Raw genomic sequence first — 27,551 nt, forward strand, 5'->3', positions numbered from 1 at the left:
CTCCCTCCCTCCCTCAGCTTTGAGAGGAGCCCAAACAAAGAGCCCAAACAAAATCAAACACTGCTGCTGCTGCTGCTGTGGCTGTTACTTCGATGGAAGTCACCCCGCAAAAACAATACATAGATCAAACCAAAATAAATGAATGATTCAAACTCACATTTTCTACTTGATCCAATATGAACACAATAAGTTGATTCAAACTAATTTCCATAGAGGATTTCTAAGACATCGGCCAAAATATATTTTCCTTATTGAAGAAATTTAATTAATTTGAATTTAACGTTTTATCTAATCAAACAAAGCTTTAATTAAACTATTTTTTACTTCTTTTTTTTCACTTTATAAACCAACTAAATTGAAATTATAGTTTTTGATCCAATCCAAAAAACTTTTATTAAACCACTATATACTAATTTGATAAACTAAACTTATTTACTAAATTGTTACGGGTTGCAGTGTGGTTTTGTGCTTGTTTTATCTTTGTGTTCACCAGTTAACCAATTTTCACCATAATCTGTTGTTTCCATTCCTTTATTGTTCACCTTTCACATACGTCAAGGAAAGATTAAAAAATTCTAGCTAATCAGATCACTCAAAATATTTTATTTTTTGGCCAAATCGGATCGCTTGAAAAAAAATAAGTGTTGGTTCGTACTGGTGGTAAAATAGAAAAAGCCCCCCCTATGCTGTCAAAACATTTGACAGCTTATTAAAAGTTAGTGAATCGGTTCAAATAATTGAACACAGATGGGTGAAAAAGGACATGCCAATACTGCGAAAGGCAAATAATTCGGTGCGACCAGATTTGTTAGGGTGCCACCAAATTAAAAAGTTAGTGGCACCACTGCCAGCAGTAGAAAAATAAGTCTTGAGCCCTGAACGTACTATATCTTCTTACCATGACACAGCAAGAGCTCCTTGCACAACTCACATCTCACGTCCCATTCTTGCGACATTCTTCCATCATGCATTCATCATGTTCAAAGTCATTTGGAGCGACAATTTTACATAGTGTACATTCTACATAAATAAATACAATTTTGTTTCTGGTTAGATGGTTCAGTTACGTATTGGGGTAGATATGGTGCAGTTCAGTATTAATTTAGATAGTTCGTTTTGTTTTGGTATTTAACCCCCACCGAGTATAATCTCATTTTGCGGGAAATGTGTAGGAGGGAGGGTACTTTTTTGGTGTGTTTTTTTTTGGCAACAGAACAGAGGCAATTAATGTAAAGAGGAATCTTTAAATATAAAGGCATAATGTCTCCAACACACTGGAACGTTATCCTCCACCAGATGTCGCCAAATATTTACATAATGCATGCGTGCTTTCGTGCGCGCGCGCAGCCATCCCGTCTCCTCAGACCCGGCAGGTGGATTCGTGCATCCTAATCCTGCAAGCAAACAAAATCTTAATGTGCTGTAGTGTAATGCTCAGACAAAACCGTAGCTCCCCCCCACCACCACTAGATGGTGTCACCACCCTTTGTATATTATGTATCCCTGACACCTGAGCGCTCCGGGGAAGCTGGAGAGCTGGCAGGCGTGAATAATAAGCGGGAGCGAGCGCTGCTCTGGGAACGCCAGAGCGAGACAGATAGGAGCGCTGCGTTCACATACCTTTGGAAAATAAGTAACTAGGGCACAGTTGGTGGTGGACGCTTACTAGAATTAGGAAGTAGCTCAACTTCAATGTATACAGGTTGTGTTCATATAACTGAGGCGGTCTCCGGTTTCTTCTAGGAACGAGTCTCGTCAAAGGAAAAGGTAAATATAGTTTCTTTACTTCCTAGTCTCGCACTGGGACACTGATAAAAGCGTAGCTCCGAGCTTATTAGCTTGCTAACGTTAGCGACGGCTCAGTACCTGTGTAGTTAGTGCTTAGGTGTAGTTAGTTAGTGTTGGATTCATTTCCTCACGTCCTTTTCCCTGCCTGACCAAACTCCTGACTCTTCTGACGCCGATCAGACCCCTGGTAGCAGATCTGGATCAGACCCCTGGTTGCAGATCTGGATCAGACCCCTGGTACCAGATCTGCATCACTATGTTAGTCCCAGGTAGGCGATTGCGTCATGAAAACGTCGCCGTCGCAAGAAAAGAAAGACCAAGGTGCTCTGAAAATAAGTTGCTGTGAATTCGAAACGTGTACAGGTGATCGAGAGTATGTCTACCCTTGGCTTATCCCCCCTCATGTCATTTAGGAAACATTGTGCTTTACAGAAGAGCTCGGACTCTTTAGTATATGGTATGGCCCGTTTGTTGTCATTCGTGGTAAGTCAGGGTGAAATGTGGAATGTGGCATATTTAGCTGAATTGAGGCCCATTGGAAGCACCTATGAGGTGAGGGCTGGAATTGGTTTGGCAGTGACTCAGTTATGTGATTCACAACAAGTAAGCACATCTTGCATACTTCAAAATACATCGTAATTTGATCTGTAGCCAACTTAGCCAACGAGTATAGTTAGCCACTTGTCAACCCTGTTATGTAGGACTAGTCACTCTAGACCTTCCACTGGGGAGCAGGGACTTGACTCAACTTGCCTGCACGTTTTACAAATGGAAGTCTCCTTCCAATGGGCTTGTTATATTGAGATGGGATGGTGTGCAGGTAATGTCTGTCAAAAACTCCTCTACTGACTCGCAGCAGTCTGAGAGTTTTCCCATCCGTCTCTGTTGTGATAAATAGAGCTAGGAAATTACCTGGAACATTCAGGATGTACATCCATGAAGCACCCAAGATTCATAAGTTTAAAAAGGGTGATTTTTATACATATGTTGTTTGTCCACTTGACAAACATAGTTATAAGCATATTATGTAGTAGGCCTATATTTGAATAAGAAGGCCAAATGCAATCAAGAAATGTACAATGTGTAAATGTACACAATTTTGATACAAGATATGCAACTTAGACCCAGACATATAGATCAAAACCTCTTTGCAGTTGATCTAAATGAATCAATGATTTACTCAAATTAATTGATCTGAATGAGCCAATCGGCTGGTCTTTCATGACAATGCTATCCTGTCTAATCTACCAATAGGCTATGTATTTCAAAACTCCATTTCCATTTTGGCATTTCAGGCTTCCTATTGCTTCATTGTCGTAGTAGAAATAGAAGCTGCAGAACTTGCATGGCGTTTTAACATAGGAAGTCTATTCCTGATATTTCCAAACCCATCACTTCTTATGCAGCACTATTAGCCAATATCCTGCCATAACATAGAAGCTACAATAAATGGTTAGACAATAAAATGCATTTATTATATGGGCTTAGAAAGGCAAATGAAGATATTGCATAAGAATGAAAAAGATAACATTCGCCTAATATGGTTATGGGTAAACATGACCCTTTTGAATATGTTTGAGGACCATTGAGGAAGAAGAAACAGAAATATGTTCTTTCCTATTGGATCAGACCACTGTAACATTTAATTTAGTATGTTGTACTAAACAGACAAAACAGAACGGTTACAAAGTAACCGTTAATTTAGTATAAGATGTTTGATATTATTATATTATTATTATAACTTTTTTGTGGTTGCTGTAAACCTTGTGTGTAGTTTTTGCTGTTTGTTAGGCTTGTGTTTGCTCTGTTGCTGTTTGTTGATGTTGCTGTAGTTCTTTGTATTATTTGACCTACATGTCTTGTAGAAGTAGGAAGGCAAGTCCCTTTTTTTATTACAGCCTCCAATTGTTATTACATGGCAGAATTTGATAGACCTGAGCTACATTAGATTTTACTTCAATTTGACTACTGACTTGTAGTCCTGGCCTTTCACATGGTCTCATCGTGACATCTGTATGAGGATTAGTCAGAAATGGAAAGGGCATGACCCCCTTCCTGTCAGACCTGCTAACTGAATTGACAAGGTTAAAGTTAGAGGTAAGCCTTGGACTGCCATGATGGTCTTAATGTACTCTAGTCCTGGGTTTCTATCCAGTAAACCCTGTTGACGTGCTGATCAAAAAGATAAGGATTCTCCATTTCAAATGTAGAAAATACAAAACAATGTTTAAGTGAGGCTACCAGGGAAATTGCCTGCTGTGGTGGTCCGAGAGTAAACATTGATCCATTTGCCTCCCCCAGCCTTGCCCCGGACCGCCATGTTGTGGATCGAGTCTTCCCTGCTGCGGTGAGTTGCCAGGGGGGCTCCTACAAGAGGCGCCATGGCAGACCTGCCAATCGCCCCGGGCCAGGTGTACATCGAGGTGGAGTACGACTACGAGTATAAGTCCAAGGAGCGGCTCATCAACATCCAGCAGGGCGAGTGCTTCCTGCTGGTGAAGAAGACCAACGAGGACTGGTGGCAGGTGAAGAAGGAGGAGGGCTCCAAGGCCTTCTACGTGCCGGCCCAGTACGTGCGTGAGGTGCGCAAAGCTCTCATGCCCCCGCCCAAACCCATCCACCTGCCAGGGCCCACCGGCACCGGGTGGTCCCCGCCGGGCCGTGCCCACTCCAAGCCCGGCGCCCTGGTGCTGGAGCCCCCCGCGGAGCCGGGCGTCAGCCGGCGCGAATCCGGCTACCGCCGCTCGCCGTCCTCACCCACATCCCCCGGTCACGTGAGCCCGTCCACCCCGCGGAGAGACTCCAACCACCAGCCCCTCCACAGCCCCTCGGACCCCCACCGGGCACTGGCGGATTGCCTCGTCCAGGGCGGTGGAGCCGGAGGCCCCCCCCAGCACGGCAACAAGGGGGGAGGAAGTGACACGCTTCCGCGCTCCCGGGCCCGCTCCCCGGATGCGGGCCGGCAGCCCCTGGACGTGGACTCGGCCGGGGAGAGCTTGGAGAGACGCACCAACGACTCGGAGTCCGGAGACGAGCTGAGCGGCAGCTCCACCGAGCACCTGCAGGTGAGAGAGAGAGAGAGAGAACTGAACGTTATCGTCAATCTGTTAATGCTATGCTATAGTTTGGTCCGAGACTTGTTTTGTTCATTACTGCATTGTACTTTTTTTGTGTAAGCCATCAAATGCCGTTATTCTGTCAAATATGGTAGCAATTGCATGAAGGGCAGAAGATATGATGATCAATTTGGCCCTATTGCCCTAGTGTCAGGAACACTTGGATGAGGGATTAGCTAGGCTGGCTGGTTTGTGTCTGCAATCATTAGTCCAGCTCGCTATAGGGCAAAAGATCAGCGAGAGAATGGAAAACTAGGTCAGCATGGCATTGCCATTACATCTACAACACACCCCTGCCCCCCCTCTCCGCTGTGGAGGAGAGGAGAGCTGTACTCGGGGTCGCTCACATGTCTGAAGATGGGTTTAATGTTTCCCAGGGGTATGGTGTTATATCACAGGTGTAATGGAGCACAAATGATCTGATGTCTGCAAGAGGCAGCTCTGGATGCGTTCATAACGCACCATGGGGACGGCCGCTGCACTGTTGCTTTATGTCTTATTAATGAATGCTTGTTTTCGTGTAATACTCCGACGTAAACAACACCATGAGATGGATGTGGACTTTTTGTGTCTGATGGCAACTTTCTGTGTGCTGAGTTTTCTTGACGTTCAATCCTTGTCCTGTACTACATTCAAGAGGGAATATTTGCTTCACATTGGACACAGAATGCACATAATACTCGGCTAGCAATGTTTAGTTTTTTGCGCTGCGTTTACTTTGCGTTTTACTTTGAAATGGGTAGTGGACACTGCTGATTGTTAATCCATGTCCGCTTTCCTGTGAAACCCAAGTCAAACAAGAAGAGGAAGCCTGAAACTGCCAAGTCAGTCAGTGTGACAAGCATCCGATGAGGTGAAAGGCAGGGGGTGGTGGGGGGGGGGGTGGGAGATTTCTCCGCTAACTCTGTATCCTTATAAAGCAGTCCCTGTGATCCACTGTGTGTGTCACTTGTTTTCTGTGTAACTGGTGGCAATGTGAAAACGTTCTGCCCTTAGTCCTTTGTTGTTAGTGTAGAAGTCCTTAGATGGCTATTTTCGTATTTGTTGTCGATAAATGTATATATCAGTACTGAAACAATTACTAGGAAATGTATTTGTTATAATTGAATTGTAATTAATCAATTAAGTAAACGTACATGCTACTATTCATTTATTATTATGTGAATGAAGAATAGTGTGATAAACAGTAAAAATAGCTTGTTGTTTGTTCCAGCCCTAGTATTTATCACAAAATTCTTTGGCAATAGCCACAAACTATTTAACATAATTTCTCATACCGGCGATTTGAAGAAAATCTGATTGTTGTGGGTCCATTTTACTCTGCTGCATATTTAAGTAGACTCCCTACTATCTCTATTGTTTTTGCTAGACTGTAGAAAAATAAGGGTTTTCAACACAATCACAAAGAAATGCTTCTAAAATAAATTGCCTATAACTGAAGTACAAAGCTAATAGGAAGTAAGGGAACTGGGCTACGGTAGAGCGGAGAAACACTTAATAGAATATCATAAACTGGTATAGTTTTTGTTTTGATTTAAGATGGGGAGAGGTGTGTGCTTGTGCTGGCCATGGTTCCAGTGCCAGCTGGCAAACCCAGTGGTGAGCCAGCCAAGAAGTGGTTCTGCCATCACCCTCTCTGCCCGCCATGCTGAGGCTGGGACCGGATGGAAGACACTTTGTCACGACTTTCTTGGTGACCTAGTGGGCTACAACCCCCCCCACATGACTACCTCCTCCTCCTCCCCCGCCACATCAGTCTTTATGTTCTTCTTTATGAGCAGGGGACATTCCTTTTTACAACCACACTTGCCACATTATTATTAAGACTGCCTTTTTAAAACGGCCACAGAGGAGTGTTCCCTCCATGGCGGTGAAATCTACAATTGATTTTTAGCGTTTTCTTCTTCTTGGAGCGCAAATGCTCAGATTCCCACGAGCGCTTTCAGCATTGATCTTGTCGTGACAAACGAAGCGCTCATGATCTCCGCCCTCGCTGCTCCTACTCCCTCCCACAGCTGTCCTTTATAGATGAGCCTCCCCCTCACTGGTCGCTGCGACCGTGAGCCTGTAAATCAAAACACCACTCTCAAGGTCTGGGGGTGCGTTCATTTGCCGCTTCGCTGAACGGCTCCTCCATTGATTTTTACTTATTCCTTTTCTTGCTCCTTCAATTTTTATTACTCTCTCCCCCCTGTTGTCCTGCGACACCATCGACAGCTTTAAAAAAAATATATATATAATTCATGTTTTATTGTGAAGTACTGAATCAATTTCCCTAAGGGGATGGCCTTGTGTGGCTGGGTCACCGCCAGACTTCTATCATGTGTTGCGTCTTTCGTGTCTCTTGTTATTCCACTCATCGTAGTAAGGCAGAGGTCACTGATTGACATGTTCTGTATGGCGCACTTCCCAATAAGGGTTAGGGTAAGGGTTATTTATTCTTCTTATTATATACCCCTCTACCCCCCTCTTCTGAATACCCAGGATTCGATCTGTGAACTTAACTTGATCCTCGTTGTTGGCATTTACATTATTATGCTTAGTGTTTTCTTGGAGAAGTGAATCAGTCTGCACGGTTTGTCAGTACGTCGCCCACATGGCTGAAGGCCCTTCATACTGAACAACACTGCAGGACTCTGAGATGCTCGCTTTATAAAGTGGACCTTCTATACCTTCCATTAAACTAAGGCTGAGCGTTGTGCGGCCACTATCTGTTGTACCCTGAGGTGTGTGTGTGTGTGTGTGTGTGTGTGTGTGTGTGTGTGTGTGTGTGTGTGTGTGTGTGTGTGTGTGTGTGTGTGTGTGTGTGTGTGTGTGTGTGTGTGTGTGTGTGTGTGTGTGTTTTTGTGTGTGTGTGTGTTTTTGTGTGTGCATGTGTGATTGGTTGGGCCGGCACTGTAGATAAGCGCCGACTCGGCCTGCCCGTCTCATCCTCTGCACCAGCCCCCGTCTTCAAGAGCCCGCCGAGCGCTTCATTAACCCCAAACTGCAATTCTGCTCACACAGTGATTCAGCACTATTCCCTTCCCTCCCGTTCTTTGTTTCATACCCCATACTCTATTTCCTTCTGTTCCTTCTGCTTCTCACTTTTTGCCACTTTCTGCCTCTTTTTTTTTCTTTCTCTAAATGCAGAATTTCAGTTGTGAGCCATTCGTTGCTCTGAGGCAAGTATAACTATACTGCCTCACATTCACTAATCCAGATATCTGACAGAATGCCCGCAGTGATGTTTGTGCCCCGCAGTGATGTGGGGAGACACACACACACACACACACACACACACACACACACACACACACACACACACACACACACACACACACACCAGTGGAGGCTTCTCCAGTGAGTAGAGGGAGGAAGATCCTCCTTATCATTGTTGAGAATAAAAAGTGTAGATTGCCCAGACTACTGTAATGGATTAATGCCCTTAAATATGACTACTTTAATGCCTTTGTATATGTAATGTCTGTTTCCCTGGGTAAAGGGATATTAGCACCCCATATCGCCTATTGAATATTACTTGGGGGAGGACGTTCCTCCCTCAGCCTCCATTGACTCCCATTCATTTCTCGGGAACTACTGGCGGCCGGTGGATAACATGGGGGTCAATGGGAGAGAGGAGGAAAGTCCTCCTCGAGTGGGTGTGTCTAGCTAAGGGATCTGAATCGCGTCAACGTCTATTCACGAATAGGCTGGAGCCCTGGCTGCGCTATGAACCAATAAGCAGGAGCCCTGGCTGTGGAGCAGCCCGGAGGGAGGCTACGAGAACCAACGAACCTGCTTGTATGCCTCGTTTCCACCGAGCGGTGCGCTACTGTTCGTTGCGTTACAGTGCGGCTCTGTTCGCTTATATTGGCTTTTCCACCGAGCAGTGCGGTTCGGTTCGCTTATATTGGCGTTTCCACTGCCAAAAGTCAGCCGAAATAAACGCACTGAGTCTACCTATTTTTCGGTACTCCACCGTTGGGTTACTGAGCCGTCTGAAAGGGTGGAGAAAACGTGGAGTTACATTCGCCGTTATTCTGAAATCACTTAAAAAATATCCCGTTTGGTATGACCAGGTCACTGATATCTTTGCAACACAAACAGCGAGGAGGATTGACTTGATCTATAAATGAAGTCCCTCAATCTTATTTGGCTTAACACCGTGACCAACATTCTGAAACATCCATTAACATCCACATTTGCCTCAAACAATGTTAGGCTTACAGCCCATGTCAATAGTTGTGAAATTATGTTCTTGTTGTTCTTTTAATTGTTTGTTACTCTGACCATTCTGTTTAATATTGTGGAAAGGATGTTAGTGAATGATTCAGAGCATGATGCATTTTAAATGTCATCACTTTTGGTCTTGTGTCTTCATTTTCCTTAAAACAATTGTAGCTGAAAATAAACATTACAACAGCTTCAGTCATTGAGGGCAAAAATAGGCCCAATGATAGGCCCAGATTTTTTAATTTCGTTTTACAAATCAAGAGTAGGCCTGATTTGACTAATTGGCTTTGCATCCTTTCCTTCTGCCCTTGTAGTCCAAGACATGCTGCCCACCAGCTTTCAAAGTACAATGCTGCCACTGGTGGATTTGTTTCAATTTTATTCACATAATTATCCCTCTCTGCTATTTTATACACCCTTTTTATATACCCAAAACACCCTGAAACAACTTGATTCTCACATACTTATGCCACCATACGCCACTAACAGTGCAAGCAGGCCAATGGCAACCAAGCGCACAGTCCTTCCTCCCTCACTTTAAAAACCACCAGCCGCCACACACACACACGCACACACACACGCACGCACGCACACGCGCACACACACACACACTACAAATGTGTTTAGAAAAACTGTATTTGAGATTCATAACTCAACAGCAACCATTGGCTTTTATCTAACAAAATAAAATCTTTCAATATGCACATTGATGTAGGCAAATAATTGTTTTCTCATGTAACAGATTACACTATATCAGGACTCTCTGGTCTGTGTGTGTGTGTGTAAACTAAAATGGCACCACACATCCAAAGCACAATACAAACTGTATGCAGCCTTTCAGCGGGCAGATGTCTGGCAGACAGAGGCTCTATTGGATGGAGCTCAATGTCCTTTTGAACTACATGGAGACGACATTCCACGACTTGGGAGGAGGCTCACACACTACCAGCACTTATAGAGAGCTTGCCTTTAATCCCTTTGACTGACACACACACACACACACAGTATTTTGAGTAAGATTGCCATGTCTCGGATGATCTGTGCTGGGCGGCATTCTGCGAAAGCTGGACAAGAAGTGACGGCATCTGTTGTGACAGCATTGAGCGCTTGAGAGTGACTGAGCTCTCTCTCTCCCCCTCTCTCTGCCTCTGCCTACCTTGTTGATGTCATGCACACTGCAAAGAGGTCCTAGATTGTCTTTTCCTGTCGGCTAGTCGGTGAGTGATCGCATTGAGAATTGACTAGGTTGAGTGGAGGTGGTGGGGGTGTCTCTACTGCCGCTGCTGCTGCTCCTACGGCTGCTGCTGTGGGCTCCCCTTGCTGCCCATACTGCTCATACATCCCTCAACCTCCTGATCAGCCAGCGGTGTGGCTAGGAGCCCCTCGCTGCTGCAGCCGAGCCCAGCCGCAAGGCAGGACGGCATGTACCCAGAGGAGCACGACACGGTAAGGGGCTCCGTGTGTGTGTGTGTGTGTGTGTGTGTGTGTGTGTGTGTGTGTGTGTGTGTGTGTGTGTGTGTGTGTGTGTGTGTGTGTGTGTGTGTGTGTGTGTGTGTGTGTGTGTGTGTGTGTGTGTGTGTGAGAGAGAGAGAGAGAGAGAGAAGTATGTGGGAAGAGTCACCCCGCAGTGTGCTGTTCAATGCATACACACAGTGATATACGTGTGTTTCTCACTTTTCCCCCCTCATTCACACATCATGGAATGATGTGTGAATGTGTGTTGTTTTTCCCAAACACCACTTTCTTCCATGTCGGTTATTTATGGTGCAGTCGGTCAGTCGTCAGTGCTGTGTGAACACGGCACACCGCAGGGTGACTCTGCAGTGTGCCGAGTCACCACGCAGCGGTTTGTTTATCAGGCGGCGGCTCTCCTCGACACCCTCGTTCTGCCTCGTTCGCGGCTCTGGTGGGGTGTCGCAGCAAAGCCCTTTCGCATGCAAATGTGTGCACACCGCTGCCCCTGGTGACGGGCACACGGGGACGACGCATTGATTGCAGCCGCAGCTCGTTTCAGGCGTTCACATATCACGCTGGAGGATGAACGCCTCGCAAGCGCAATCGACACCGGTATGCTACGTGTGTGTGTGTGTGTGTGTGTGTGTGTGTGTGTGTGTGTGTGTGTGTGTGTGTGTGTGTGTGTGTGTGTGTGTGTGTGTGTGTGTGTGTGTGTGTGTGTGTGTGATCACATGTGAGCTCTGCATGAGAGCATGCATGTGTAACACACCATACCAGATCACCTCTCCTTTCGCCCTCCATCTCTTTACTTTGAGACTCTCAATGTGCGGCTCTAGCCCTTTATCTCTCATAAAAGCGCTGTGCCGGTCTGCTTCTCTCTCTCTCTCTCTCTCTCTCTCTCTCTCTCTCTCGTTCTCTAGTTCTCTTAACAGCTAGTTCTTTGCAGGCTTAGCTCAAACTTCCTCCTCGTCACGTCATCGTGGAGGACTCAAAGAAGCAGCTGTCCCCGACTACAATTCCCTTTCAGAACTCATTCATCCGTTTGGCATTGAAGCAAACGGGCAGTTGAGATCCAGTTCCCCCCCCCAAACCCCCCCCACCCCCCCTCATCCCCAGCACCATGAGATGCTGATGATGACTAGCGCTGCGGGTATAGCTAAGAGGATGTGTTTAGTCCTTGCCACGCTACATTACATAAGCCCCAGCTACGTAACATTTGTTTGGACAGCTGTCCGCCCGGGGCAGCGGTGGTGCTGAGGATGGAGAAGGGGTAAGGTGGGCAAGGGAGGTGTTGTGCAAGGGCAAGACTGAACAGGATTGGGTTTGTTTGGATGGAGGTTGCCCTGCTGAGTGGCTATTATTCACTGGAAGAGGGAATCTGTAAGTGGAAAATTCTGAAATATTTTGTTTCAGTCTAAATTGAACAGTATTGTTTTCCATATTTGAATAGGCACGTCGATAATCAATTTGTTGATTCATTTAATGAACATGGCAATGGTTCTTTGGCAGTTCTGCAAAGAGTTTTGTCTGCAATGGTGACTCAAAATGGTATGTCGTAAGTGAAATGCTATATCGATGTCTTTGTAATTATTGATGATGGCACACATGACCTTTCCTTCTTCCTTTCTTCTTCTTAATGACACAGCCTCTGTGTGTTCCCTCTGTGGGAACCAGTGGAGGGGCCCAGCCTTTGCAAATAGCTTGCCCAAAGCTAGGCAACCAGCCTGCCCCATACATCGTGGCTTGGATTGTCCTCTTTAGTGTGCATCTGTTAGACATTGCAGGATTCCTTCTTTGCACATGGCACTAAAGCAGCAATTAGGAATGATTAATAAGCTCTCATGAGAAATCGTCACGATAGCTGTTGTTCGGAGCAACACTCAAGTGCTCACGCCTGGAAGACTATTTCTGGGGGGAACATAGTCTAGACTTTTGAAGAAGTTTACCATTCCTGGTCTCTGAAGTATTATGCTATTATGTGGGGGCACCACATAATTCCTCATCATATTTCACTGCCCACCAAATGACAGGGGACCGGAGGAAGCATGTCATTTTCCAGTGCCATATAAACTGAGGTTTGCTTGGAGCCCTACCCATGTGTACTTAGCAGTGACACTGGGCTGTATAATTTCTGAGGGAGGAAGACGTTGTGCTGTGCACTTTGCACCTGGGGCAACTTCAGAGTCACAGATTAACTCTGGAAGGTTGACATTGTGGAGCCAATGAATGCTTTTGTTTGTTTAGACATAACACTTATAAATGGTGAGAGTGAAATGGTGAGAGTTTGTCACTCTTTAAAATCTGAATCGGCAAAAGTAAGTTGTGAATTGATGAATTGAGGACTCATCAATTCACAATTCACCGACACGTAAGACGGAGGTTGCTAGGTTGGACGGCCTAGACTGACCCAAGTTTTCTCTTTCTTTGTTTACGGTGACCTCGTGATGAGTGGCGAGTTAAAACGCCAGATCAAGCCTTGTGTCCACCTAATCCGCTGGGTGTTAATCTAGTATTATGAAATGTAAAATGAATCAGATGAAGTGTAACTATGAAACAATGTTTCATCAAATTGTTATGGAAAAAGTCCAGCCATGTAGGCATTTCTTATGTGATCGCTTTTCAATACAAGGCAAGAACACCCACATTTTTTCTGTGGAGCATAAGCTCCAAACATCAGCACAGCTTGGTTTGATGTCAGCGGGTCACTGCAGCCTACACCGATTAGGTTTGGTTCTGGCTCAGCCAGCTCTTGTTTACTGTAAACGCTGGAACTGGTGTGAAGCTTCTCACAGTAATACAGCTGCAGTGGGCTGCAGAGGTCAAAAACAATCTTAACGGGACCAGGATTGACATGCAGATTATCTGTTTTTCAACAGCTATACCGGTGCAAGTAAATCAATAAAAAGTACATTCAGTATCATTCTGTTTCTCTTTTAACAGATCTTTTAGGTGCGGGGGTCTGCTAAGCTTGGTATCGCTGATGGGGTTAGGTTCTGACCCTTCTGTGATGATGAAGGGGCTTCGACCATGTCCATGTTCCACCCATGTAGACTTGGACTATAGGGGATGTGTAAATGGATAGGACAATGATTGGCAGGCTGCTGTCGTGTTCACCCTCCTCAGTTATAGGGGACCGGGCACGTTGAGTAAAAGATTGATGCTATACCATTTTAATCTTTCAATGTCCCATCTCAACTGCTTGTCTTCACTGTCCACCCCTCATGTGTGAGGCTCAGCAGATGACACCGCATAGCTCCTTTAGTTGAGAAAGTTCACAACTTTAGGTGTCCTGTGTCGCTGCTGTTCAGCAATGGGTTGGCATTTTGACTAAGGACTAGACTTTGAACTGGTAAAGCCTGCTACATATTTGTCACTGTCTGGAGTGGCTTTTATTCTTCATAAAAGCTGCAGGGGGTTGTAACACTGTGATGAAGTATATCAGCATAGTGCGTGGGTGAACCGCATAATATTCCATACCTTGTACATAGAGCCACTTGTCTAAGTCTTGTCTACTTTGTCATTGTTTTATCCGATTATTTGATTATATTTGGTATGATTCAATAGCCCCCAGTATGTAGCCCTGTCTGTGATGACCTCCCAATGGTTTGCTTCAATCCTCGGAAAATAGTACACGGTTGAAGCTAGCAAAATTATCTAAAAACCACTATTGTTTTGTTTCAGGCTGATTATTGACTTATTGTATATAATTCATTATATATACATTTTATTAAAACGCATGACGAAACAATAGCCCCCTAAGACAGCCGACCTGCGTTTGCTAATGGAGAAGGTGGGCTTAATGTCTGCTCTCGTAGCTTAAATGCCATCTCCTTTCCTCTGCAGCCTTAAAGCTCCTTAGCCCTGCTCTTAAGACTTGGCCGCTAGGAAACTGCTATATCAGATGGGATTAGTGGATTGCTGTAGAAGCCTTGTTGTCACCTTCCCTATTTTTCTTCAGTGCTCCTCTGAATGCATGGCACAGGTTCTATGACAGAAGTACCGCACCGTACAGCGACCTCCGGCCCACAAGGTTGTTGAGTGCATGTCAACTTCACAGTTCTTGCTTGGCTGCCATATTGTTTGTATGGTGCCTAAATATGTGAATCCTATGGGAGCTTTAGTGAAGCCCAGACCAGCGGAATGGCGATGTTAGAAACTACATAAGAGGAATGTAGGCGCTGTTTTGAATCTGTCTAGAGGACAGGTTTGTTGGATCAGTTGTATGTAAAATGTAAGGAAAGGGTTACATCTTTGCATCGATCCTGCTGTGCAATGTAAGCATAGTGCTTTGTCATCGGTCTTCGCACATAATAGACACAAGTCTTTGCATTTTTCTCGCTGTGTGTGTGTGTGTGTGTGTGTGTGTGTGTGTGTGTGTGTGTGTGTGTGTGTGTGTGTGTGTGTGTGTGTGTGTGTGTGTGTGTGTGTGTGTGTGTGTGTGTGTGTGTCTCACACCAAAAACACAACACAACACATCATTCCAATAACTACCATGGAATGTGCCACTCTTCTCTTTTAAACTGCAGCTAATATTCCCGCAGGGGGATAAGAGCATGGCCTATTTGTAAAACTGGTTTTCAAGCCTTGTTCTGGGCTGCTGTCTCGGAAGTCAGGTTAGATGCTTCCCACTCTTGTTCATTTGCGTTCCAAACCGGAAATACCAGTCCGGGCTGACTGTTTGCTATGTGTTTCCCAAGGACAGTTGGTTCAACATGGATGAGGACAAAAGCAAATGACGCTGCTGCTATAGATCTTCATAAGATGAACACGCTAGCTAAAATGTTCCTTGAAAGGCTAACCTTCTGGGTCTGGGTCTGAGTCTGGCACACACAGTACTAGTTGTGCGTTGTGCTGGAGTGGTGGAGGGAAGAGTTTGCAAAAAGGGAGGACTGACACGTTTAGACGCATGGCTGACCACATATCTGCTAACGGACACACAACAAGCAGGGCAGATACATTATCGCGGCCCCAGCTAAAGACCTCAGACTGTCCTGTATCAGTAGAATTTCAATGTTTAGGTGCTGTCGATAGTATTTGAGAGCTGTACTCAAGCTTCTGGTGGAAGCACTTTGCTGTGGTTATTGTCCCGTACTGGAGGAAATTCCTTGTCTAGACTTATTGTTTCACAATAAGCTTCTGACTATGGGTCTGTTCAGCCTAGGACTTATTTATGAAATGGATGTAGGGAATGTTCATTTGTCAAACTCCAAAGATGTTTTCAACAATGACGTTCAATGTTTCCAGCAGAATTCTGTTTCAAAGCGATAAAGGAATGTTCAGTTTAACTGCCGACACCGAAAATTATTTGCATGTAATGTGTAATTTATATATTGGCGGGATGGAGTATGAATATGTGACCCACAAAATGAATTAGCATTTTGAAGTTTTTCTATTTTAACACTTCAAAGGTTTTATTTTTTATCCAGTGTTACCCGGCCAGCATCGACAGCCATGTCAGCAGTGTCAGCACATGACTATATGCTAAGCATTCACTCCTAACAGGTCAGGACGGGTTTCAGAAGATGAGAGACGTTACATTCCTCTTTTATAAAGAGGCCATGTGATCTTTGTTGAATGGTTGACATCCGCAAACTTACTTTCTTACTTTTTAAGCCTCAAAAAGGCAAGTATATATGGCATATAAGGCATCACCCACCGCTCCAGCTCCACAGTAAAAGTGTCCAGTGGAGCCTGTGTGGTCCCTTATGATGCTCATGTTTGTGTACCTTTTTCTCACACTTGATTGCTTTGTGCTGGTTTTGCTCTCTTCCATTGATTCATACCAGACCATGTTGTCTCAGCGTCTCTGGGGGACGGATGGACCGGCTCTGCAGAAACTCAATCATAAAGCGGTTATCAGCGCACTTCCAGAGCAAGCAGTTGTGTGGATTGTGAAAGCTCTGATCTGTCACCTTTATGTTACGTCATTCATCAGTTCTTTGACGGATAAGCGAGGCAGACCTTTCGGTTAAGTGGCCTTGGTTCTATGTCCATTGTGCTGCGTTTTTAAACAACTTCCTGCTAATGTCAGTATTGCCATCCAGTGTTTGGCAAACAAACAAGGTTGGATTTTTGTTTTAAAGTTCCAATAATGGCACTTTGTCAGATTTTTTGTCACTGGCCGAGTGATCTAAATGGATCGCCCTTGTGATGAATCATCTGAAAACATTACTGACCAAAGGAAATGTGATCAAACTGAGAAATACTGCAAACCTTTTTTCTCTTGAAAAGAAACTTGACACACTAAACTTGACACACTGTATGCTCTGGGATCTCTCTCTCTCTCCACTCTCTCTCTCTACCTCACTCTTCCTGTCTGTCTGTCTGTCTGTCTCTCTGTCTCCCTTCCCTGTAAGGCTTTTCTGTTCAGAAGGGCCTTACACTCTAAGGCCTTTTTAACAAATGTATGCTTTCTTCGCTGTAGCTGCAGGAGGTGAAATGATGGCCACCATTTTTTTCCCTGCATTTTTTTCCCTCCCTGCATTCTTTAAGAACAGCGGAGACAGGCTGGTGCATGTTATGGAGCAAGACATTTGTCTGAACAAATTGGGAATGAAAGGGAAGGCCTAAACAAGGAGTCAGTTAAGATTTGAAAGAACAAAGTAGCATTTAAAACAAATAAATAAGTGTGATGATTTGATTTGGCACTCTAGTCTCACTCCACGCTTGCGTCTCCTGTATTTTTCGCTCTAGCCTTATGCCTTCCTACCACCATGTGCAATGAGTCAGTCAAACAAATTTCTTCTTTCTTTAGTCCTCCTGTGCTTCCTTCGTACTCATTTTCCTTTCCTTATCTCCATTCAGTGCACCTTATTTTGTTGTGAAAGGAGAGAGCAAAAAACAGATGGAACAGCAGTTCATGGCCACCAATTATAATGATACGTCCCACAACATTGCATCTTCTTAAAGGCTGTGTCACTGCCTACGTGTTCCGATAAGGATGGCAAATACAAGGGCAGAAGCAGCATTAGTAACACTAACTAAATCTATACACTTGAAATGGCTTTTATTAGACACATTTTCAGTCCTGTGTTTCCTTTCCTATGGGGACAGGATAAGAAATGTGGTCAGGGATTGTTGGAAGCCATTGTTCAGGTTGCGCCAATCAGTAAAGTGCATTACCAAAAATAAGTTTCCATAGTTCACTTCATTAGCTCCTCCCTGGGGTATAATGGACGCCTCTCTGGGAATATAATGCTAAGACTTCCTGTGTATTTTGGGGTGCCAGAGTGAATAGAGCTCCTGTTTCGGGGCGTATGACCTTCTCTTTTTTTCCGGTGCCCACACACTCAAAAGGTCAGAGACCTCTTCTTATACCAAATCTCCAGAGACATGCGTCACATTGACGTCACAAAGGCATCAGAACCATCAACATCCTGCAGCCGTACAGCATAACACATCAGCAAAACATCAAACCCTGTGTTGGACTACATCTATGGATTCACATGGGTTTTTCTGCATTGAGCAAACAAGGCTTTTTCATACTGGTTCCTCTTCACTTTGAGGTCCTTCCTATGCCAAAGTGAGGTAGTTGAACAGATGAGTCCCAAAAGGGCTTCACACCACTCGCTCAAAAGTGTGTTCAGCACTCTTGGCTGTAGACTTTACTGTCGTTTTTCCTCTGATCTCACTTCAGTAGGAGACTTCAATGAGACGTCTTCATCTGTAGACTACGGCTTTGAGCTGCCGACAGTTTCCCAGGTCACCCCTGTCATGAGGCCATCTGATGAATGATATGGGTTTAAGATGGGGTAGCTGTGATGATGGGTGATTTTACATTTTTTAATTAACAGTAATTTAATTTCATTAATACACAGGATCAGATGTTATAATCCCTTGTGCCAAAATCCAAGGAAAACACATATTCAGAAGCCCCTGTCCAAACCAACCTTATAAGCACGCTGGCTACTAAGCTACCAACCAAAGGTGAAAAACACGAGACAACTAGCCCAACTAACAGCAGTAAATACAGCAATATGCAGTAAGCAGAATATCATTGGGGTTATCAAGTGGACACCCTCTTTCACAAATGTTTCATTAAGTTAGGCCCACGACACCTCCTGAGGGCTTAACAATGAAACCAGCGTCCTGGATTCACCCCCTTCAATGCTGCCACCACATTGCCACATTTAATGCATCTAAACACTCCTGCATTGTACCCCTAGCCCTACCCGTAACCCTGACCAAACAAACATGTTAGCACATTAGCACAGCTGGCTTACCTTACCTTAGCTTGCACCCCAGGAAGTATGTTTTCTCCTTACCCACAGCCATTCACTTGCACGTTCTGCTGCCACGGACATGTTACTAACCGCCTGCCTCAGACTTCGTCCACAAATACCCAGTTCAGTCAGCAAGCTAATAGCAGATCTAGCCACGAACCCCCGTGCACTGATTTCAATAGGCCTTAGTCGCGTACTCCAGCCTCGCTGTGCTGCTTCTTCAGCCATCTCAGCATACTTCGCTTTCTTAAGCTCATTGGCTACTTCAACTCTGTCTTCCCAAGGAACTGTAAGTTCAATAAAATAAACTAATCTTCGCTGACTCTGACCACAATAGCATATCTCCAAACTATGCTTCCACGGTTGGCCAGATGTGAAAATATGTTAAATTCTGACTCCCTGGCAAAATCTAAAATGGATTCACCCCATCTTGCAAGCCTCTTGTCCGTCTCAAAGGGAAAATAAACATGATAATCATATCCGATCATTAAAAAATAAACGTTTGTTATGCATTTTAATAACAGCACCAATTCTCATGCTCGGGGTCAGAGGTTCATCATTTCCAGGAAATATTTGGGGAATTGTAATCTCGAGTAGGACTTTTATTTTTACACACAAACTGGTAAAAGCCTGATGTAATCCATTCACAACAAGGCCTGGATATGAAAGGATGGGGAAATGGTGAGGGTTCGTTACACTCACAATCAATACATGAGGGGTGTAAATGTACACCCCTCATGCCTCAAACAGACATTGATTCCTAAAAAATTAATTTAGATTTGTCAATGTTATCAAAAGGTATTTTATTTTCCATGTATGAAATGTACATCAGAATATGATACAAATGAGACTTGTATCATATTCTGAATCCTGGATGCATTCGGATCCTGGATCCTTGTCATTTAATTATCTCAAAATAATAGGTTCATTGTACTTGTGCATGATGAGTAAAATCTCTGGAGGGCTCCGGCCTCATCGTCAGCCCATCGGAGATTCAAGCCCTCTGAGGTATCGGTGTCTGATGGCGTGCCTCCGTACCCATAGGGCTGCCTTCAGGCTCGTGACCGGGACATTTGAGACTCCTTTGCACTCGACTCGTTCATGTGTGGTGTCCATCAGAATAATGAATACGCGCTTCGATGGACTCTCGTTTCATGGCGTCACACAGGTGATCATTACTGCTACTCATTCTCTCTACTCTTCAAATTCCATGAGATGTTTTTACTACAAACTGTGACACGAAGCATGTTTGTCTGTTTTTGATATTTGCTGACTGAAGAAGAAACACACCGTGGTTGCGTGTTTGGCTTAGGAGGACAATTATCCCGAAATAGTCACGCATCCACCCAGACATGAACACTATCAACCAGGATATGGCTGCTGGTTTTATGGATGGGCATTTTGGGTATGTCGAAAAGTTTAGCTTCTGCGGTATGGTTGTCAGTTGGAACTTGGGAGTATAGTCCCCGGCTACAGACACACACACACACACACACACACACACACACACACACACACACACACACACACACACACACACACACACACACACACACACACACACACACACACACACACCATCTTCCATCTGCCTTACCATTTCCAAACCAAATCTTTTCCTGCATTGCTGCCCGCCCTTAGTGTCTGAGATTTATTTCAGGGGTACGTTGTTTTCAAAATGATTATTGCAACATTGTTTTTTCCACATTGCTTTAATGAAAATACAATCTAAAAAATCTAACACACATCCTTGTTTGCATAGAATCATCTTTGTTGTATGGAAATGGCCTTGGCTGCCGATTGCACGGCAAAAAGGTTGTGCTTTGAGAAATTGTGTCTGTTATTCAAGCACAATTACATTGGCATTCCCATGGCCAGTATCTGTATTGTGGCTGACGAGAGTCTACTGCAGATTTCAACCAACCGGTCGGTTGAACTGCTCTACAACTCTCTGATAGGGTATCAAAGGGGAAAGCTAATCTTTACTGTGCATAATAATATCACATTTTATTTAATGGCACCTTTCATGGCACTCAAGGTCACTTTCTATCATATAAGATCGGCGATAAAACATAAAATAGAAGCACCAGTAATAACATCAGTACAATCACCAGTAAGACCAAGCAACAGAGCATATCTCTGCAATTAGCGATTAATAGTTTAATGTAAGAAACCGTTGATACAGTTAAAGTAAGGGTTAAAAAGATGGGTTTTAAGAGCATTATTTATTTATATTATTTTATATTATAATAATTATTATATTTTATATAATGGACATCTCAACATAGATTGAGAATAGTTACAATGCTCTGACCTGATCTAACTAATCCATGGAATTAAGGGAATTCCCTTAATGGCAACCATACAACTCTGATCACTGACAAACAGAAGACTAGACTGGTTATTATGGGCCAGTTCCATCCCAGGCATAAACGCAATGGTTATTTGAGTGAAGAACAAAAGCATTGCTGGATAAAGAGACTATCAAATAGATATGGTAGGTCAATTGGATTTTAAGGATTTCTATAAAGCACTGTATTTATATGCAAGGTGGCTGAACAGCAAAAACAGATACAGATTAGTGGGCCGTAAGCCCACAGGATATTGTGTAGAGGGGTTCTCTATAGTAGAGAGTACTGCGATGCCACAGAATGCCTATATCTCCTCTTGGGATCTTAATTCTCTTCAGTTTGCTTGCATCTGATCTAAAGCCACTGGATTAAGATAGAGATGCATGATAACCCGTCCAATGTGAAAAGATTAGCTAAGTGTTTATGCAGAAGGCCGGATATTTACACCACAGCGAAGAGCATGTCCATACTTTCTTCAACAGTTTCCAGGGCCTTAATACCTGGAAGCAACAAGTACTACCCTACTGTTGCATCACCAGAACCCTTGTGATTGGCTGACTGACTTGTCGGTTAGCAGTTAAAGGCCCTTATCTGGCAAGCGACACCGCACTATACAATGAAACTCAGACCGTAATAGCTTACTTTGTTTGATGACATTACAACAAAGTTGTGCTCCCCTCAGGTCAAGATTTTCTTTCAAGTCGCCTGCTACAAAGTGGTGGCTGATTGTTTGCCCACACAACCTGTGATGTTAGTCATGCAACAACAACATGATTAGCTCTATGATGTTGTCACAAACATGCAGATGTGGTACCTGTGAGTCATCGTGGGCCATGGGGCAGAGCACTTGGAGGTTGTCATTACAAAGGAGTAATAATAATTTTAGGCGGCACAGCTGTAGGTGTGTGTGTGTGTGTGTGTGTGTGTGTGTGTGTGTGTGTGTGTGTGTGTGTGTGTGTGTGTGTGTGTGTGTGTGTGTGTGTGTGTGTGTGTGTGTGTGTGTGTGTGTGTGTGTGTGTGTGTGTGTGTGTGTGTGAAAGCTAGGCAGTGGAGAGGAACATTCTGAATAGTCTATCTCCAGGTCCCAGCTGTCCGATACAGTACATCAGTCAGACTTGTGTGTTGAAATAAGAACAGTTTGCTTAATTGCTTTGGCAAACTTACCATTCAGCGGTTTAATTCATTTGTTTTAATGGAACACTAAAGGGACTGGTGGGTCTAAAAATGTCTACTCTGCATCTTGTCCCCAAGATGTGTTTTTAACAGTACACTATACAAGCATGTCTAATTCTTAGCAAACTCTTTCGGATTGCATGTAGAGGGACAATGGGTAAGTCAATTCCTTTCTAGCCTGGTGGCCCCATTGAGCACAGGAAACCTAATCTGGGCCTTTTCTCTCCACGTCGAACCGCCTGCTGGGTAGGAAGGAGAAAACCCTGCTACTAGTGATTGAGCTTTACATGGGAACACTGTAAAGCTGTCTCCTGGCTACGATGTCCCCCTAAAATATAAACAGCATGTTTTAATGCATTCATGCGTAGCATACCAACTAGAGATAGTTTTTTATGCGATTAAATTAGCTTTAAATAATGCAACTTCTCAAGCATTCAAAAATTACGCTGGGTAACTTGTGAGCTGTTATGCTATAAAACCACTTGAAAGTGATCTGTCGGACTGACGTTTATTCGGTGATCATCGCGGTGACACACCCTTGTCACACAAAATGCCGGTAACACTTGAGACGTGACTTGTGAAAGATACGACAAACTTATGAATCAAACTTATGAATAAGTATCTAACATCACTCATTGAGAGACGTGTTTGAATTTCAGACAGTTTAAGCCCCCTTTAAATCTATTTCAGTCAGGAGCATTTTGTCAAAGAATACATTAATTATTAGAGACTGGAGCAATACAGTTGTGTTTGGCGGCACGGCTCTTTTTCGGGACATCGCCCTGCCTGTCCCGATCAGCCATGTCCACAACTGGCACGAGAGTCAGCGAGAACCCCCTAACGTGATGGAACAGCCCCGCCATACAGGCCTTTACATCATCTAGCAATGATCTGGGAAGAATCAATTGAGGGCGAACAGGGGCGATGGCGGGTGAACGGTGACTTGGGCCATAAACGCGCAGTTTCATGTGTTTTGCTTCGAATTGATTGCATTGAGAGTCAGCTGCGCCAACCGCTTGTCGGTAATCGTGGGCAGGTACGTAATGAGCCTAATTGGCTGATTGGTGTGTTTTGAACGATGAGGTTATTATCAATCAGCTGAGTCAACAGCTGACTTCAGTTGACTGCCTGGCCCGCCTGAACTCACACGATGCTCGGTTTAACTGCCTTCTGTGTTCATTGTGTCAGTCTGTCTTGAAGTCATCCAGAGGACATGCTTACTGTAAGCTAGCTACCCACGTTTTTCCCATCATCATCATCCCCTCCCCTCATTTAACATAGCTGAGATTGTGTAATGACTGCGGGGTGGTGTAAGGAAAGGACCAATGGGCGGTGGCCACATTTGAAGGTTGTCAAGTTTTTGGACACATGGATTTATGTGTTGTTGTTTTGGGTGTATATATTTTGGTTATGATTATGGTGACTCCTACTATCCTGACTCGTACAGTGGTGATTGTGTCAGAGCAGACTGATTCAGCAGACCTCTGGTTAGGGCTGTTTTCCCTGGGAGATAGGGAATTATATGCCAGGTTTTGTGATACGTCTGTAATTCATCTTGACTTGTTGTGGCGTGTGATTGAAAAGAACATAACAACACATTGAGTGACAAAAATGTGTCTGTTAACGACCTACTACTTGTGTGCGTTGACTTGAAGCTCAAGTTCACTATGATGCCACTATATTGGAGAACATAATCAAAATTCTCAAGCATATATATTATATAGTTTTTATGTGTTCAGTTGACGTACTGATGAGATGTGATTTTTCACCTCACACAGAAAAAACCTCTCTTCTTGTTTCATGGCTCTGGCAGCACCTCCTGGATAAGTTCAACGGTGGGCCAGCCGGACAGCACCCTACGTCACAAACTCCACCTTGGTGTTTCTTCAGGAAGGGATTTTGGTGCATACAAACGTCATGAGACAGTTGAAGTCCCCCCACCTTCTCATTCACAACTGGAATCGTTTTTAGATGACTCAATCCACCATTTCTGATCTTGCCCATCGTCATCTTTCATAATACGTTCCCTTGGTGAATTGATGCCAAATCAATGCCATTTCATATCCGCCTCGATCGACACAGGGCAACATGTTGGCACATTTGACCGTGGCTGCCAACTATGGTGCTTGTATTCTGAGTGTGTTGCTTTCTAGGGAGTGCCGTCATGTGGCAAGGGGCAGGTCTGTCTGTTGGCATTAACGCTGAACCAAGCCCAACCCAACGGCCTCTCATGTCCCAAGAGGTTGATGGGGTGGGTGGGGGCGGGGTTAAAGGAACACCTTGGTTGCATTGCATTCTGGGTACATGAGCAGAGGTGAAGAAACGGTGGAGTTTCTTTTGCAGTAAAGTTTCCTCAATGTGGGTGTGCGTTGTTTACACATGTACAGGCTCTTAATGAAGTACCCAGGGCCATTTGCTCACTAGTTTAGTGTGTGTGTGTGTGTGTGTGTGTGCAGCACCACTGCCCTCCAAGTCCTCCAGGTGTCTGTGTGTATTTGCATGAACACTTTTTTTGTACGTTTACTATGCGGTAGAGCTCGTTCCGCACAGGAATGCAGGAAGAACGGGGGTGTGGCTATAAAGAAGGGATCTCTCTCTCTCTCTCTCTCTCTCTCTCTCTCTCTCTCTCTCTCTCTCTCTCTCTCTCTCTCTCTCTCTCTCTCTCTCTCTCTCTCTCTCATAAGCCGTGTGGTGAGGGCGCCCCCTATCTATTGGACACCTGCCATCCAAGGTGCAGTGGCCTCATTTGCAACTCATCTGTGCAACCCCAGAAAGTATCCCAAAAAGGGGTCAGTTGGAGAGAGCGTGTAGGTCCCAGAGCAGGACACTGACGCAGTGTCCCATCCTCTCCTCTCTCCTCCGGACTGTTAGTCTGTGTATTGTAGGGCAGCCTGGCCAGCACCAGCGTGAACAGCTGCAGATGGAAGAGCCCTGTTTTATAGTGTGACTATGTTTAAATGGAGAGCGTGGGAACACGTCCACCAGGTTATTGCTTCTCTCACATGCCTGTGTTGTTCTGTGTGACTCAGGCTTAGTTTGCTCTTGCTGCGCTTTCGCTCCACCGCACCCTCCCCAAAATAAATGCATTCTCTCTCTTTCCTGCTTTCATTCTCTCTTCTCTTTTGTTTCTCTGGCTATGTCCTCCTCGCTTGTTTTTTTTTCTTCCGTCTTTGTCCGCCCTCGCTCTTTCTTTCTCTTCCTTCCTCTCCTTCCTCGCTTTCTCGCTTTCTCTCTCGCTCGCCCTCTCTCCCTCTCCCTCTCTCTCTCTCTCTCGCTCTCGCTCTCGCCCTCTCCCTCCCTCCCATTCCATTCCGTTCCCCACAGCCGCAGGGCGGGCGTTTAGACTCAAAGTGTTCTGCTGCAGTGATTCAGCCAGAGAAACGATATCCATACCGTCACCTCACCCATCCTCACCGCCTCAACCCCTCAACGTCACCCTGCCTCCACTCTGTTGTGCTCAGGTAGCTGTGGGCCGTCACGGTGCACATGACGCGTCCCTTCCATGTGATTAGCTGCCGCAGGGAGGTAGGGGGGGTGTGTGTGGGGGATGACCACTCACTGTTTGTTTCCTGCACCACCGTTGGTATGGCAACAGTGTAAGGCGGTTGGTGGGGGGGGGGGGTGTATTTTGATGAATCAAAGTTGTTGAGTAACTGCCTTCCTGCTTCCTGTCAGCTCTGCACACATTGAAACTGCATCCTTCTGTTAACTTGAATTAGTACGAAAGATGCTAACAGATACACATGCTAATACAAAATAGCATTTTGAGTATTCCTAATGGCGGTATGTGTGTCTCAGATGATTAGGCTTAATGAGGTGAGCGGGGTCAACCTTTATGTTGCCTCGGCGTGACCACCACACGGATACCAATCTGATGGGCGGTCTGTTCTGCTACGTCCCCAGATGTCTCCAGCACTCTTCCTGCCAACGCTACGCCTCATGCATTGCAAATGAGGCTTATCTGGCAACCCAGCCTTTCTTACAGTGTCCGCATTAAATAACTTTTGTAATAAATTTTGTGTCAGTCATATAAGTTTGATGCGGATATGTTGTAATTGTAATTCATAATGCGTGATTGATTAACTTTGGTTGATGTTTTTTTTCTTCATCATTATAGGTTGTAGTATTACTAGTCATAGATGTAGTTGATAGCAGTGTCAACAACACCCATACAGTCGCTTATGTCCCTGTGGCAGAGAGGGGCCGTTTCCCCTGAGCCAATAGGAAAGCAGTACACCCTGGGTCCTTTTCATTCAGGTGTCGCAGTGAGCCTGCTAGTATCAACCGTCTGCATGGACTTCCCTCTTTGTGGGGCACAAGCACTTAAAATCAGACCACGGCCACCCAACCACACAGTTAGCTCTGAGGAACTATCCAGTGTATGCGTGTGCACATGCGTGTACGTGTGCACGTGTTTGTTTAACTGTGTGCGTGAGTGCGTGCGTTAAGCAGTAGCACTGGAAACCCCATGATCCACATCAGTAGAGGCCTGCTACGTATGCCCATAGCCCAGGCCGTAGTAGTAGAAGAAGAGAGGGCTGCTGACGATGTGTTTGTGGTTTTCTCACCACCGAGGGTATTGGCATTGTAATGGATTTAAGTACCCTGACCTGCTGCTTCACCGCACCACACACAGCCTGTGGTCTTGTTTGAGGAGCTGCGACAGTGTAGCCACAGACTGGTGGTGCACTGATTGGTTCCCAAATGCTTAGAAACCCTGCTCTGAAGTGGCTTCTTGTTTCCAGAACCTGCTGGCATCCTATTAGGTTCAGTTCATTGAGTTGGTAACTGTTTATATTGGTAACTTGTAACTCTGTTTAGCTTGCCCCTCTCCGATGCTCACTGGATCCCTGTAGCTATGTCTCAGCCTCTCTGTGTTATTTGCAGCATGATGTTATTCCCTCTGTTGTTTCCCCAGCTGATCAGATGTTAAAATTAATAAATTTAATAATAAAAATAAATAAATTAAAAGTGATGACCCAGTCCTGCATCACGCTGACGGACTCTACAGTGTATCAGGTAGATTTAAAAAAAGGATGGCAAAAGTCATTGGTAAAATGGTTCTGATGGATAATGTTCAAACACTGGATTTGAAAGTCCAACCCGTACTGAACTTGTACCGTTTTAGTTTATATGTTTTCTGGAGTGACACAACACAAAAGTAATATTGTTTTATCCCATATGGGAAACTTGGAATCAACCAACTCATCTCAAAGTCTCTCTGATTTAAA

At 44.7% G+C, this 27,551-nt stretch overlaps 1 protein-coding gene across 4 annotated transcripts in view; it reads left to right on the top strand.

Annotated features, from left to right (window-relative positions):
- The first annotated feature begins 1,578 nt into the window (after positions 1-1,578).
- The window catches only part of LOC311360946 (rho GTPase-activating protein 12-like), a 37,508-nt gene continuing 11,535 nt past the window's right edge, over positions 1,579-27,551 (top strand). For 3 of the 4 annotated variants that reach the window (XM_084481068.1, XM_084481069.1, XM_084481070.1), the window contains exons 1-2: positions 1,580-1,767; positions 4,090-4,853. In XM_084481068.1, the coding sequence (XP_084337194.1) occupies positions 4,170-4,853 (684 nt within the window). In that variant the 5' untranslated portion in view covers positions 1,580-1,767; positions 4,090-4,169. Of the gene's footprint in view, positions 1,768-4,089; positions 4,854-27,551 lie in introns of all 4 variants that reach the window. The other variant, XM_084481067.1, reaches the window with a different exon arrangement.

This window comes from Micromesistius poutassou, assembly GCF_964030765.1.
Source record: "Micromesistius poutassou genome assembly, chromosome: 16".
Classification (NCBI taxonomy): Eukaryota; Metazoa; Chordata; class Actinopteri; order Gadiformes; family Gadidae; genus Micromesistius; species Micromesistius poutassou.